This window comes from Ovis aries, chromosome 2 (genome assembly GCF_016772045.2).
Source record: "Ovis aries strain OAR_USU_Benz2616 breed Rambouillet chromosome 2, ARS-UI_Ramb_v3.0, whole genome shotgun sequence".
NCBI lineage: Eukaryota > Metazoa > Chordata > Mammalia > Artiodactyla > Bovidae > Ovis > Ovis aries.
This window is the reverse complement of record NC_056055.1, coordinates 67,313,395-67,328,362: the sequence shown is the minus strand read 5'-3', so window position 1 is coordinate 67,328,362 and position 14,968 is coordinate 67,313,395. Positions and strand designations below refer to the sequence as shown.

General features: G+C 41.9%; 1 protein-coding gene across 2 annotated transcripts in view; it reads left to right on the top strand.

Moving 5' to 3' along the window:
- Window positions 1–14,968, top strand: part of ENTREP1 (endosomal transmembrane epsin interactor 1) — a 71,676-nt gene that overhangs the window by 43,581 nt on the left and 13,127 nt on the right. For both annotated transcript variants that reach the window (XM_042243369.2, XM_015093187.4), the window contains 3 exons: window positions 11,835–11,963; window positions 13,451–13,558; window positions 13,692–13,825. In XM_042243369.2, the coding sequence (XP_042099303.1) occupies window positions 11,835–11,963; window positions 13,451–13,558; window positions 13,692–13,825 (371 nt within the window). The remainder of the gene's footprint in view (window positions 1–11,834; window positions 11,964–13,450; window positions 13,559–13,691; window positions 13,826–14,968) is intronic.

Genomic DNA, 14,968 nt, shown 5'->3' with positions numbered 1-14,968 from the left:
CTGTTCCTGACAGTGCCTCTCCCGTGACCATCCCCTGTCCCTTACTTCTCTGTTCATCCAAATAGGATCGGCCTTTTAATGCCTCTTTCAATGATCATCTTTTAAAGGAGGTAGTCCCCGATCCCCAGAGAAGATAATCTTTCAGAATTCCTGTCTGTCCGTCTCTGAAGCATTTCTCCTTTTCTTTTTGGGCTAAAGGTGTTCACACACTTGTCTTCTCCCTTTTCCTGTTCTGGAATCTCCCCGAGGACAGTGTCTGGCTCTCCATCTTCTGGGGAGTTTTCAACAGCACCTCCTCACACACTTCTTTATATACACAGAGTTCTCAGAAAAAAATTTTAAACAAGGCTCGATCTCCCTGTCACTAATCACACAGAAAATTGGAAGGGACAAAGAACAGACACAGCAGAGAAGTGAAAAGTCTTAATACACTGAAAGATAATTCAACAAAAGAGTAGCATCTAGTCTATGCAAGACACCATACTAGAGACTGCAGAGAGCAGAAAGAAAAGTCAGGCATTGTTTCTGACCTAGAAGTTTATCACAGAGCACGGGGAGTGGGGTCACTGCGGCAAGTGCTTGATCAGTGTGTGCGGAGGGAATGAATAAACACCCACATGCAAAGCCAGGGAGACTGCGTGCAGCCATCAGAGTGAGACATGGTGTTCTGGGGATGCAAAAGAGAAGGTCTTGGACCCTTGGGAAGGTGGAAAAAGGATACGTGGGACATCGGTATTTGAGATGGGCCCTGAACGATAGTAAGTAACGGGAGTGAGTTGAAGCCAGGAGAGGAGATTCTGAGTGCAGTGGTCAGAAGTTAGCCCAAGTGCTAGATCACTGGGGGCTCTGGAACAAACAGAAGCCAAATTGCAAAGGTGTAAAGGTCCATACAGTTGACTTTTCTGAGAAATTCTGTGGTTCTCTACCTTGACTGCTATTAGAATCACCTGGGGAACTTTTTAAAAACAATATCCAAGCTTGGGCCCTATACCCAGATATTCTCAGTTGCCCTGAAGTGGGGGCCTGGACATCAGTATTTTTTTTATAAAGCTTTTAAGTATATTTTTAATTAAAAAAATTTCCCACTACCACAAAACCAACTCTGAGATTGTTTCTGATTATATGATTGTAAAAATTGGACAATCCTTAAAAGTGTGGGATAGAACTTAAAAATCATTTGAAACCTCAGTATCCTGGGATATTGTAGTTAATCATTTGACACTTTTTTTGTGTGTCTTTATGAATGAAAACATTCATCAACAGGACTGTATTGTAGTTAGTTTTCACTAGGGAGTCTGTTTGACAAGTGGGGTCGTTCTGAGGAAGGGATGTTTTCTGTCCCTCTTTGCCTCACCACCCACATGTCATTCCAAATCCACAGTAATAAGCTGGGGGGTTTCCTTTCATGTTTTCATGCTTATGTAACCTTGCATAGATGTGTCTGGGGTGGGGCTTTGTTGTTCAGTTGCTCAGTCACGTCCAACTCTTTGTGACCCCATGGACTGCAGCACGGCAGGCTTCCCTGTCCTTCACTATCTCCTGGAGCTTGCTCAAACTCATGTCCATTGACTCAGTGATGCCATCCAACAATCTCATCCTCTGTCGTCCCCTTCTTCTCCTGCCTTCAGTCGTTCCCAGCATCAGGGTTTTTTCCAGTGAGTCAGCTCTTTGCTTCAGGTGGCTCAAGTATTGGAGCTTCACCTTCAGCATTGGTCCTTCCAATGAATATTCAAGATTGATTTCCTTTAGGATAGACTGGTTTGATCTTCTTGCAGTTCAAGGGATTCTCAAGAGTCTTCTCCAACACCACAGTTCAAAAGCGTCAGTTCTTCAGCGCTTCTCCTTCTTTATGGTCCAGCTCTCACATCCATACATAACTACTGGAAAAATCATAGCTTTGACCATTTGGACCTTTGTTGGCAAAGTAATGTCTCCGCTTTTTAATATGCTGTCTAGGTTTGCCATGACTTATTTTTCAAACATGGAATCTGTTGTATCCACTTACCTGTATATTGTTTTTCTGACTTAAAATTACATGAGGTACAGCTCTAACATCTTTTTTTTTCCCTTTGAGCAGCTCAGTTGTCTGTTTTCTTGTTGTCTGCTGTGGTTTGGGTTTTGGCCGATAAAAGCGATGCTGCTATGAATACCATTCTGCATATCCCCACGGGAGCTGTTGACCTAAGTGGGCTAGTCTCCCAGGACAGGGATTATTCTTCTGTTTGTCTCATCTTTTTATAGCTCATTCAGCCATTTGATGATTGTATTCTTTTTTTTTAAATTAAGATAAAATTTGCCAACAGTTAAATGACCAGGTTTCAAGTGCACAGTTCATCAAGTTTTGACCAGTGTGTATATTCATCATAACAAATACACTCCTGTTCAGACAAGATAGGGAGCATTTTCATTACTTTAGAGAGTTCTTTGCTGCCTCCTTTCAGCCAATTTCAACTTTCTCATGGGCAACCACTGTTCAAGTTTCGTTCACCATAGATTAGTTTTGCCTGTTCGTGACCTTCACACAAGTGGAGTCATGTGGTATGTACCTTTTTGTGTCTGACCTATCTCAGCATAATGTTTTTGAGATTCATCCATGTTTTGGGGGTCATTATCAGTTGTTTGCTCTTTTTCTTAAAAAAATTATTTATTTTAATTGGAGGCTAATTGCTGTACAATATTGTAGTGGTTTTTGCCATACATTACGTGAGTCAGCCATGGGTTCCCCATCCTGAACCCCCCTCCCACCTCCCTCCCCATCCCATCCCTCAGGGTCATCCCAGTGCACCAGCCCCGAGCATCTTGTTTCATGCATTGAACCTGACTTGAAATCTGTTTCACAGATGATAATATACATGTTTCAATGCTATTCTCTCAAGTCATCCCACCCTCACCTTCTCCCACAGAGTCCAAAAGACTGTTCTTTACGTCTTTGTCTCTTTTGCTGTCTCGCATATAGGGTCATCGTTACTATCTTTCTAAACTCCATATATATGTGTTAGTATACTGTATTGGTGTTTTTCTTTCTGACTTACTTCACTCTGTATAATCAGCTCCAGTTTCATCCACCTCATTTGAATTGATTCAAATGCATTTTTTTTAATGGTTGAGTAATATTCCATTGTGTATATGTACCACAGCTTTCTTATCCATTCATCTGCCAATGGACCTCTAGGTTGCTTCCATGTCCTGGCTATTGTAAACAGTGCTGCAATGAACATTGGGGTACACGTGTCTCTTTCAATTCTGGTTTCCTTGGTGTGTATGCCCAGCAGTGGGATTGCTGGGTCATATGGCAGTTCTATTTCCAGTTTTTAAGAAATCTCCACATTGTTCTCCATAGTGGCTGTACTAGTTTGCATTCCCACCAACAGTGTAAGAGGGTTCCCTTTTCTCCACACCCTCTCCAGCATTTATTGTTTGTAGACTCTTTGATAGCAGCCATTCTGATTGGCATGAGATGGTACCTCACTGTGGTTTTGATTTGCATTTCTCTGATAATGAGTGATGTTGAGCATCTTTTCATGTGTTTGTTAGCCATCTGTATGTCTTCTCTGGAGAAATGTCTATTTAGTTCTTTGGCCCATTTTTAGATTGGGTCGTTTATTTTCCTGGAATTGAGCTGCAGGAGCTACTTGTATATTTTTGAGATTAGTTCCTTGTCAGTTGCTTCACTTGCTATTATTTTTTCCCATTCTGAAGACTGTCTTTTCACCTTGCTTATAGTTTACTTCGTTATGCAAAAGCTTTTAAGTGTAATTAGGTCCCATTTGTTTATTTTTGCTTTTATTTCCATTTCTCTTGGAGGTGCTCTCTATTTTTTTTAACCAGGGCAATATTTCATGCTATAAAAATACTATAACTTGTTTTATCAGTTCTCCTGATAATTGGGTTGTTTCCAGTTTGGGGGTATTATGAACAAAGTTGTTGTGAACATTTTTGTGTAGTTTTTCTTGGTCGACCTGTTTTCATTTCTCTTGAGTAAGCACACAGGTGTAGAATTGTTGGGCTGTGTGGTGAATGTATGTTTAACTTTGTAAGAACTGCTAAATGGTTTTCCGAAGTAGATGGGGAATAAGTATATTTAATTAAAGGGCTTTAACTTACTTTTCCACCAGTAACCCTCCACCTACAACATGTTACTCTGATTTTTACCAGTCTGATGCGATTGAATCCAGATCTCATTGTTACTTTAAGTTGCAGTTTCCTGATTGATAGAGGTGGTACAGCATTTTGGGGAAAACTTTACAGAAAATTTTAATATGTGGCTAAGGTAGAGAACTGTAGTAATGATGGATGATAGGAGGAAGAAGAAGATCTTCTATTTTACATTTTAAGTTGCTCAGTCGTGTCCGACTCTTTGCCACCGCGTGGACTAAGTCCATGGAATTCTCTAGGCCTGAATACTGGAATGGGTAGCCTATCCCTTCTCCAGGGGATCTTCCCAACCCAGGGATTGAACCCCAGTCTCCTGCTTTGTGGGTGGATTCTTTACCAGCTGAGCCATAAGGGAAGCCCAAGAATACTGGGGTACGTAGCCTATCCCTTCACCAGGGGATCTTCCCAACCCAGGAATCAAACCGGGGTCTCCTGCATGGCGGGGGATTCTTTACCAGCTGATCTATCAGGGAAGCCAAAAGTCTGACCCTTGTGGTTTGTTTCCTCCTGCCATTAAAGAGAGAGAGAAATGATGTCTGACACCTGCAGCCTATTTCCTCCATTTGGAGACCCCTAGCCTTCCTACCTGTTCCCGTCTCATTCCCCCCCTTTTCTTTTAGGAGAATTATGTTGTCTAGGAAAAGGTACATCGTCCCTAAATTGTTGAGGCAACATATTCTCATATTGAGGGTCTCTAATCCAGGGGCCCCAAGTAGTAGTTGGAAGAAGCTGCCGCAGTGGCAGGAGTTTGAGCAGACATTTGTAACTTAAAAGCCTTCATGTGGCTAGAAACAAATCCAGTCACACAGTTACAGATGCAGGCAGCAAACAGCAAAAACAGAACAATCACCAAAGTTAAAAGTCACGTTATGTCCACAGTTAAGGTACCAAGCGTTGCACCAGTCCATTTTAGGATTGTTAGATGTCATCAGATCAAGAAGAGTCATCACATATGATTGTTGCTGTCAAAGGTATTCGCAGACTTAGAGAAAGTCTGAAAGATGGATGGTTTTCATTTAAGAATGGGGAGATTCTTAAGAGATGGAAGAGAAGTTTGAATAGATTTTCAGAAATATTGGGCAGAGATGGGATTAAGAAGGCAGGAGAAGGATTAGAAGCAGGAAGAACATGGTTGCCTAGAACCGTTTTGTACAGAGCCTAAGGGCTTTCCTGTATTCACTAGGCAAGGTGATAGATATTCACTGTTGTTTGCATAATGATTAACTTTCAGATATTATCTCTTATTTAAAGGAATTAATTCTCACTTATCTGGAAAAATTTTGCCATCCAAGCTGGCTCACCCCAAAAGTTTCAGATAGCTGAGGTTTCTATATATTTGGATGCCCAGGGTTGTATGAATTATGCAAGTGTGTGTACAGCCCACACAGGACTGGTTTCCCTCTTATTATAAAGCCTTGCATCAGGAATGGACTCATGTAGGAGTGAGTACTTTGTAAGATGATACCTAATGTTACCTGAGGGAGGTAAAACTAGGTAAGATTTTGAGGTTTACACAGCTATAAATAATGGAAATTGCATTGTGACCCATTGAAAAGCCTGAGTTCGGTTCCTGCTTGGGGAGGGAGGGTCCTGTGTACATGAACAGAATGGAGATGTGAGAAGAATGAATAATCTCTATTAGCTGCTGCTTTGTTATACTGAATAATGCTGTGAGTATTAAAACAGGAAGTTCTCAGCCAGAGACTTTCAAGGAGGAAGCCCACTGGGAGTAATATTTACCTTCTGAATTTAGCCTGATATCATTAACTGTGGAAGAGGGCCAAGGGAAAGTCAGCCATCCCTGAAGGGAAAGAATAGTTCCCACCTGCCGAGGGAAATCCTGTGTGAATGGCCACAGTAATTTTCCTTTAGAAGGAAGAAGAATCTCTTATAGATATTAATGGCAGGATGTACCTTCAAAAATGTGAGACAATGAAAGAAAAATTCAAATACAAACAGCTTTGTGCCTTTGTGTGTGGACTTGTGGATCTAGGTGTGGGGACATTGCTGAGGTAACAATCTCTGTGGATAAACCAGAAAAAGACAGAAATCAAGTGTCTATGAACTGATACATTATGGAGTCCGTGGAGGTAACTCTAGTTGTAATTTTTTTATCAGAGGCAGAAGTTATATCAAAATCAGCATCAGTGTTTAATACAGTAACGCATCCCTTTAAATATGATTTAAGGACAAGGAATAAAAAGTGTTCTAGGAGCCATGGAGTTCTAGAAGAGGCAAAGCTATCTCTTTCTCTCTCTTTGCTGCACCTTGCGGATGTGGGTGGTTCCCCGACCAGGGGTTGAACCCACACCCCGTCGTGAAAGTGTGCAGTCATAACCACTGGACCACCAGGGAAGTTCCTGAGACAAAGCTAATCTATATATAAAAAGTATCCAAGCAGTGGTTGCCTTTGGGAGGGTGTGGGCATGGATCATGGGGAAGGGGCATGAAGGATTTTTTCTGGTGATAGGATCTTCTGTATGTTATTAAGTGTTTGGGTTACAGAGGTATACGCATGGCTCAAAGTTCCTTGAATGATATGCTTATGATTTGTGTATGTAAATTTTGTGTGTGTACTTAGATTTCAGCTCAAAAGAAAAACAGTTCAGGTTAGTTCAGTCGCTCAGTCATGTCCGACTCTTTGCGACCCCATGAATCATAGCACGCCAGGCCTCCCTGTCCATCACCAACTCCCAGAGTTCACTCAGAGTCACGTCCATCGAGTCAGTGATGCCATCCAGCCATCTCATCCTCTGTCGTCCCTTTCTCCTCCTGCCCCCAATCCCTCCCAGCATCAGAGTCTTTTCCAATGAGTCAACTCTTCACATGAGGTGGCCAAAGCCCTGGACTTTCAGCTTTAGCATCATTCCTTCCAAAGAAATCCCAGGGCTGATCTCCTTCAGAATGGACTGGTTGGATCTCCTTGCAGTCCAAGGGACTCTCAAGAGTCTTCTCCAACACCACAGTTCAAAAGCATCAATTCTTCGGCGCTCAGCCTTCTTCACAGTCCAACCCTCACATCCATATGTAACTACTGGAAAAACCATAGCCTTGACTAGATGGACCTTTGCTGGCAAAGTAATATCTCTGCTTTTCAATATGCTATCTAGGTTGGTCATAACTTTCCTTCCAAGGAGTAAGCATCTTTTAATTTCATGGCTGCAATCACCATCTGCAATGATTTTGGAGCCCCAAAAAATAAAGTCTGACACTGTTTCCACTATTTCCCCATCTATTTCCCATGAAGTGATGGGACCGGATGCCATGATCTTCGTTTTCTGAATGTTGAGCTTTAAGCCAACTTTTTCACTCTCCACTTTCACTTTCATCAAGAGGCTTTTTAGTTCCTCTTCACTTTCTGCCATAAGGGTGGTGTCATCTGCATATCTGAGGTTATTGATATTTCTCCCGGCAATCTTGATTCCAGCTTGTGCTTCTTCCAGTCCAGCATTTCTCATGATGTACTCTGCATGTTAGTTAAATACGCAGGGTGACAATATACAGCCTTGACATACTCCTTTTCCTATTTTGAACCAGTCTGTTGTTCCATGTCCAGTTCTAACTGTTGCTTCCTGACCTGCATACAGATTTCTCAAGAGGCAGGTTAGGTGGTCTAGTATTCCCATCTCTTTCAGAATTTTCCACAGTTTATTGGGATCCACAGAGTCAAAGCCTTTGGCATAGTCAATAAAGCAGAAATAGATATTTTTCTGGAACTCTTGCTTTTCCATGATCCAGCGGATGTTGACAATTTGATCTCTGGTTCCTCTGCCTTTTCTAAAACCAGCTTGAACATCTGGAAGTTCACGGTTCACGTATTGCTGAAGCCTGGCTTGGAGAATTTGGAGCATTACTTTACTAGCATGTGAGATGAGTGCAATTGTGTGGTAGTTTGAGCATTCTTTGGCATTGCCTTTCTTTGGGATTGGAATGAAAACTGACCTTTTCCAGTCCTGTGGCCACTGCTGAGTTTTCCAAATTTGCTGGCATATTGAGTGCAGCACTTTCACAGCATCATCTTTCAGGATTTGAAATAGCTCAACTGGAATTCCATCACCTCCACTAGCTTTGTTTGTAGTGATGCTTTTTAAGGCCCGCTTGACTTCACATTCCAAGTTGTCTGGCTCTAGATGAGTGATCATGCCATCGTGATTATCCAGGTCGTGAAGATCTTTTTTGTACAGTTCTGTGTATTCTTGCCACCTCTTCTTAATATCTTTTGCTTCCGTTAGGTCCATACCATTTCTGTCCTTTATCAAGCCCATCTTTGCATGAAATGTTCCCTTGGTATCTCTAATTTTCTTGCAGAGATCTCTAGTCTTTCCCATTCTGTTGTTTTCCTCTATTTCTTTGCACTGATCACTGAAGAAGGCTTTCTTATCTCTTCTTGCTATTCTTTGAAACTCTGCATTCAGATGCTTATATCTTTCCATTTCTCCTTGGCTTTTCGCTTCTCTTCTTTTCACAGCTATTTGTAAGGCCTCCCCAGACAGCCATTTTGCTTTTTTGCATTTCTTTTCCATGGGGATGGTCTTGATCCCTGTCTCCTGTACAATGTCACGAACCTCATTCCATAGTTCATCAGGCACTCTATCTATCAGATCTAGACCCTTAAATCTATTTCTCACTTCCACTGTATAATCATAAGGGATTTGATTTAGGTCATACCTGAATGGTCTAGCAGTTTTCCTACTTTCTTCAATTTAAGTCTGAATTTGGTAATAAGGAGTTCCTGATCTGAGCCACAGTCAGCTCATGGTCTTGTTTTTGTTGACTATATAGAGCTTCTCCATCTTTGGCTGTAAAGAATATAATCAATCTGATTTTGGTGTTGACCATCTGGTGATGTCCATGTGTAGAGTCTTCTCTTGTGTTGTTGGAAGAGGGTGTTTGCTATGACCAGTGCATTTTCTTGGCAAAACTCTATTAGCCTTTGCCCTGCTTCATTCTGTATTCCAAGGCCAAATTTGCCTGTTACTCCAGGTGTTTCTTGACTTCCTATGTTTGCATTCCAGTCCCCTATAATGAAAAGGACATCTTTTTTGGGTGTTAGTTCTAAATGGTCTTGTAGGTCTTCATAGAACCGTTCAACTTCAGCTTCTTCAGCGTTACTGGTTGGGGCATAGACTTGGATTACTGTGATATTGAATGGTTTGCAGGTCACTAGGTGCCCAATATGCTACTGGAGATCAGTGGAGAAATAACTCCAGAAAGAATGAAGGGATGGAGCCAAAGCAAAAAGAATACCCAGCTGTGGATGTGACTGGTGATAGAAGCAAGGTCTGATGCTATAAAGAGCAATATTGCATAGGAACCTAGAATGTCAGGTCCATGAATCAAGGCAAATTGGAAGTGGTCAAGCAAGAGATGGCAAGAGTGAACATCAACATTCTAGGAATCAGCGAACTAAAATGGACTGGAATGGGTGAATTTAACTCAGATGACCATTATATCTACTACTGCGGGCAGGAATCCCTCAGAAGAAATGGAGTAGCCATCATGGTAGAGTCTGAAATGCAGTACTTGAATGCAATCTCAAAAACAACAGAATGATCTGTGTTCGTTTCCAAGGCAAACCATTCAATGTCATGGTAATCCAAAAGAAAAACAAACTCAAACCAAGAAACGTGTAATCCAGTGGTACAAATTTCTCCCCTTGGCTTCCTCGTCGACTTGCATTAGAAGGAAATGAGTTTCCTCCTTGGGCTTCCCAAGTGGTGCTGGTGGTAAAGAACCTGCCTGCCAGCGCAGGAGATGTAAGAGAAACTGGTTCTATCCCTGGGTGGGGAATATATCTTGGAGGAGGGCATGGCAACCCACTCCAGTATACTTGCCTGAAGAATTCCAAGGGCAGTGGAGCCTGACAGGCTATAGTCCATGGGCTTGCAAAGAGTCAGACACAACTGATGTGACTTAGCACACAGCACGAGTTTCCTCCTAATCTGGAAAATACCATGAAATTTGCCACTAGGATTAGACAGTAAGAATCTTAATCAGAAAAAAGACTTTTTTTTTTTTCTGTTAAGTAACTAAAACAGTTTTCTGTTAAGTAACTAAAAAGCAGAGATATCAGTTTGCCAACAAAGGTCCATCTAGTCAAAGCTATGGTTTTTCCAGTAGTCATGTATGGATGTGAGAGTTGGAGTATAAAGAAAGTTGAGTGCCGAAGAATTGATGCTTTTGAACTGTGGTGTTGGAGAAGACTCTTGAGAGTTCTTTGAACTACAAGGAGATCCAACCAGTCCATCCTAAAGGAAATCAGTCCTGAATATTCATTTTAAGGACTGATGCTGAAGCTGAAGCTCCAGTACTTTGGCCACCTGATGCAAAGAATGGACTCATTGGAAAAGACCCTGATGCTGGGAAAGATTGAAGGCAGGAGGAGCAGGGGACGACAGAGGATGAGATGGTTGGATGGCATCACTGACTCGATGGACATGAGTTTGAGCAAGCTCTGGGAGTTAGTGACAGACAGGGAAGCCTGGCATGCTGCAGGCCATGAGGTTGCAAAACACCGGACATGACTGAGCAACTGAACTGAATTAAACATTGTAGACATTCAGTCATTCTTAAAGATGCCTGAAAAATTTTGCAGCTAGTGAAGTCAAAACTGCCTCTGTATTTTAACAAGTATGAAAGAGATGTGGCCTTTCTTTTTAGCCAAAATGATATAGCCAACTTTAACAGCTCAAGCTGCAGAGTAAGTAAAAATGAAACTCTGTTCCCAAATTATGGGTCTTATTAGCCCAGTTCAGCTGATATGTATGTTCCCAACCTGTCAATAGAAACTTGGAAAAGTGACCAAACATTTGCAAAGCATCTCACTAAAAACATATGAGATTACTCATCAGTGATGTTATCACTTCATATATCACACAACTTGTGCAAGAATCTGTGAGCATATTAAAGATGTGAACTAAGATGAGAACTAAGAGATGTGAACTAAGAGATCTCTGTAAGCCTACATGGTTTAGGGCTACTGTTCACCACACAGACCCTGAGCTCATTCGAGGCACACAGTAGACTGAATTTCCTTCCCCTCTTGGATAAGTAGGATCATACGATTTGTTTTGGAAATGAAACTGAGTTCATGCGATGAGTGTCATTTCCTAAGAAGAAGATTTAAGCTAGGGTGACCAGAAGTAGCAAATCTAAAGGCATCCAACTAAATTTGAATTTCAAATAAACAGCTAATAGTTTTTGTTTTTTTTACTATAAACTTAACTTGTGCAATATTTGGGACATACTGACTCTAAGGAATGATCTGTTTATCTGAATTCAAGTTTCACTGAGCATCTTGCCTTTTACCCTGTAACCCTGCTTTAATAAGTGCCAGTGTACAAGTTCATCAGGTGCTGTCCATGTGTCTAGCATAGCGATCCTCAGTCATCTGAGTGGATGCTCCGTCACCCTTGGACCCCACGGCAGTATGAAGAGCAGAGCCCTCTTTTGACCTGCAGTGGACATATAGCATAGTCAAGAAATAACCTTGGTTGATGAAGCCACTGAAATTTGGGGGCTGGTTCTTAACCACAACATACCTAACCTGTCCTGACTGCTGTAGATATTGCCTGACCCTGAACCCAGCCATAACTCCTTCTGTGATATTACTGCTCCATGGTGTGGCCCGTGTATTTTTACTTAAAGATTGAATTACTCTTCTGCCTTTTCCCCTTAAGGTGGACTTAGGTGAAGGCAAGATTTGCTTCTGTTGTGAAGAATTTCAACCAGCCAAATGCACAGACAAAGAAAATGCCTTGAAACTCTTCCCGGTTCAGCCTTGTAGTGCTGTTCACCTTCTCCTCAAGGTATCTGGAATGGATTCCACTCCCAGCCAGTAAACATACCACAGAGACCCCAAGGAAGGCAAAGCTCCCTGAAATATCCCTCTTCTGTTACCTCCTTCAAATAATGCTGCTAAAAGCAGATATGAGTGATTCCTTATCAGTGACCCAGAGTCAGAATGGAGAGCAAAAGGGACCACAGGTTATTTATTGTTGCCTCTTAAGTTATGAATAGATGGCTTATTTGTGTTCAGAATTATAAGCTAGTAAAAAAGGTAAAGGAGCCTAAATACATATACATGTATGTGTCTATGTGTATAAATTTACATATACACATATGCACACATACATCCCACGATGTGGCTGCACATGTATGATGAAGTTTTAGCAGAACCTCTGAAGTGCATGCCCATTTGTCACTGTTCTGATGCTCCTTTGTTGACCTAAATGAACCTTGTGGGCTACTGAGTGTTGCTGTTGTAAGACGCTTAGGCTAAGGAGATGTATTGGCCAAAAAATGAAGGAGAAATTCAAGACACTACCTCTTGTTTAATAGGCTGCAACTATACCAAGGCAAAAATACGAAAAACAAATGAAACCAGCTGAAAAAAATACTAGAGAAATGGATAAAAATCATGTCCTGACTTAAGGTCTGTTAGTCCAGTGAGTAACACGATTAGTTGGTAAACCCTGAGATACTAGTTTTTAGATGGTCCCTCACTGATGGCTTCCTTTAGATCTTAGTTTTGGGTTTATTTTTCATGGAGAAGAGGAATCTCTAAACAAAGATAGAGAAGCTGCCAGCTCTCAGAGTTTATGGAGGCTGTAAAAATGGCCTTCTTTCTTTGGCTTCTGGATTTTCGGTAGCTGAGTCACCCCCAAACTTTCTGAGCCAGGACTTTGCTTGGGGAAAGCCCCGCTAAGAAGCCAGGACTGTAGCAACAGAAACTTTTGGATTGGCTTTGCTGCTATTTTGAGGCATGTGTTTAAAGGAGACAAGCCCTGTTTACACTCAGGCTGGCCTGCTCCCTGTGTTGTCCTAGTTGGTTCCCCAGGGCAGCTCTGCCAGCGGTGCCTGAAATAGAATCTGTGGCCACCAATGAAGGAGCATGTTTCCTGGTGGGAGGCTGCGGGAGCATGGAGGTTGGGACTCACTATCACTGGGGACACCAACTTTAGAAGGAAAATTCAGTACCTTCCTGGAAGAGACGTTTCCAGACAGGATTCTGATGCAAAAAGAAATATGGTAATATCGTGTCTACCCGGGACAAGAAGCTTCTAAGATAAGGGTTTAAAATTAAGAAGTACACACTGTTGTGACAGTCTTATTAACAGCCAGCGTTTGTTGGGCACCTAGCATGAGCCAAACGCCCTGTAAGTCCTTTACATGCATTTTCACATAAGTATCGGCCTCCTAGGATAGTGTTGTTATTAATTTTTGAAAGTTTTAATGTTGCATTCTGGTCATTAGTTTTGAGATACTCAGATGCATCATTGTTTCCTGGTTCCAGAAAGTCCTTTTCACCCTGTGTGCCTTGAATGCCCTGACCACCACCGTCTGCTTGGTGGCAGCTGCCCTTCGCTACCTCCAGATCTTTGCAGCCAGAAGATCCTGCATCGTAAGTCCATACAAGGTGGCAGCCTGTCGGTGACGCTGCTGAGCCCACCCTCAGATCTTTCCGTGTCATCTGTGGCCTTTCTCCCCGAGCCTTTGCAGCGAAGGCTGTTGACTAACAGATGCTGTTTAATTAGGATGAATCCCAGATTCCTGTGGAAGAAGTGGAGGAACACAGACGCGTCCCAGACCCTGATGACTTCGTGCCGCCAGTGCCTCCCCCTTCCTATTTTGCCACGTTTTACTCGTGCACACCCCGGATGAACCGCAGGTATCCTCCCTTAGTACCCGTACCCATCCTCTCAGTTTTGAGGCTCGAGGGGCAGAACTCACGGCATGAGCTCTGACTTCTCTCCAGAATCTAGACATCGTATTATTTTCCAGGATCTCCTGTTTTTGTTTTTTTTTTTTCTTCTCTCCTTTTTGGTCTGACAAATTACATGAAACCAAAGAAAAGTCAAGCCTTGACCTAAGGATATAGTTTTTCAATCTCAATTAGCTTCCCATGAAAACTGACACCCAGTGAGATAACTACTGTAATTTGACATGATTGAGAACTGCTGTTACCCTGGAAACACTCTCATTTGGGCCAAATCGATATTCATTGTAACACCATCAGCAGGTCTTGAAATCATGAAATTCTTCCCAGCCATTAAAAAAAGATTAATTATTAATCACATCTCCTTGGTCTAGAAAAAAAAAAAAGACACCATGTTTATGTTCCTTTGCAAATTCTAGCTCAAAATTTTATCATCTGTTTCTTAAATCTCTAAAATCATCATCTGTAGAACAAAGTGCCACATGCATTCCTTTGATTGTTAGCCACTTGTAGAATTGTACCTTTCTTAAAAATAAAAAGACTTCATTTATTCATTCAACAAGCATTTAATCCATCCTCTACTGCTTACGAGTCACTGTACTGGGTTATTGATATTCAAAATGAGTTACACTGACTTCCTCCCCCTAACAAGGAGCTCACAGTCTAGGTCATGAAAACTGAGTGTTGGAAGGATTGTAGTAGTACTCAGAAGGAGGTTTTGAGTGCAGGAGGGGGGGCTACCTAACCTGGAATGATGGGTGGGCTGTGGAGAGATTGAAGGAAGAGTCAGCTCATTAGGGCTGGCCTCCTGTATGAAGTGATGCTCTTAGTCTGAATGTAAAGGATAAAGCACACCTATATTTAAACTTGTGGAAGAAAAGCACAGAATTTTATAAGAAAGACTAGTGTCTTTCTATTGCTAGTGAGAGGGCCAGGAATTTCTACTTTTAACCCTGAGGTACTTGTGGAGAGTTGTCAAACAAATTTGGTGTCAGGCTTGGGGTTTTTGGTAATCCATTTTCTAGTGCTCAGGACAGCCACATGTGATTTTCAGAGGTCACTAGTGGCAGCTCACACTCAGATGCTGTTCACGTT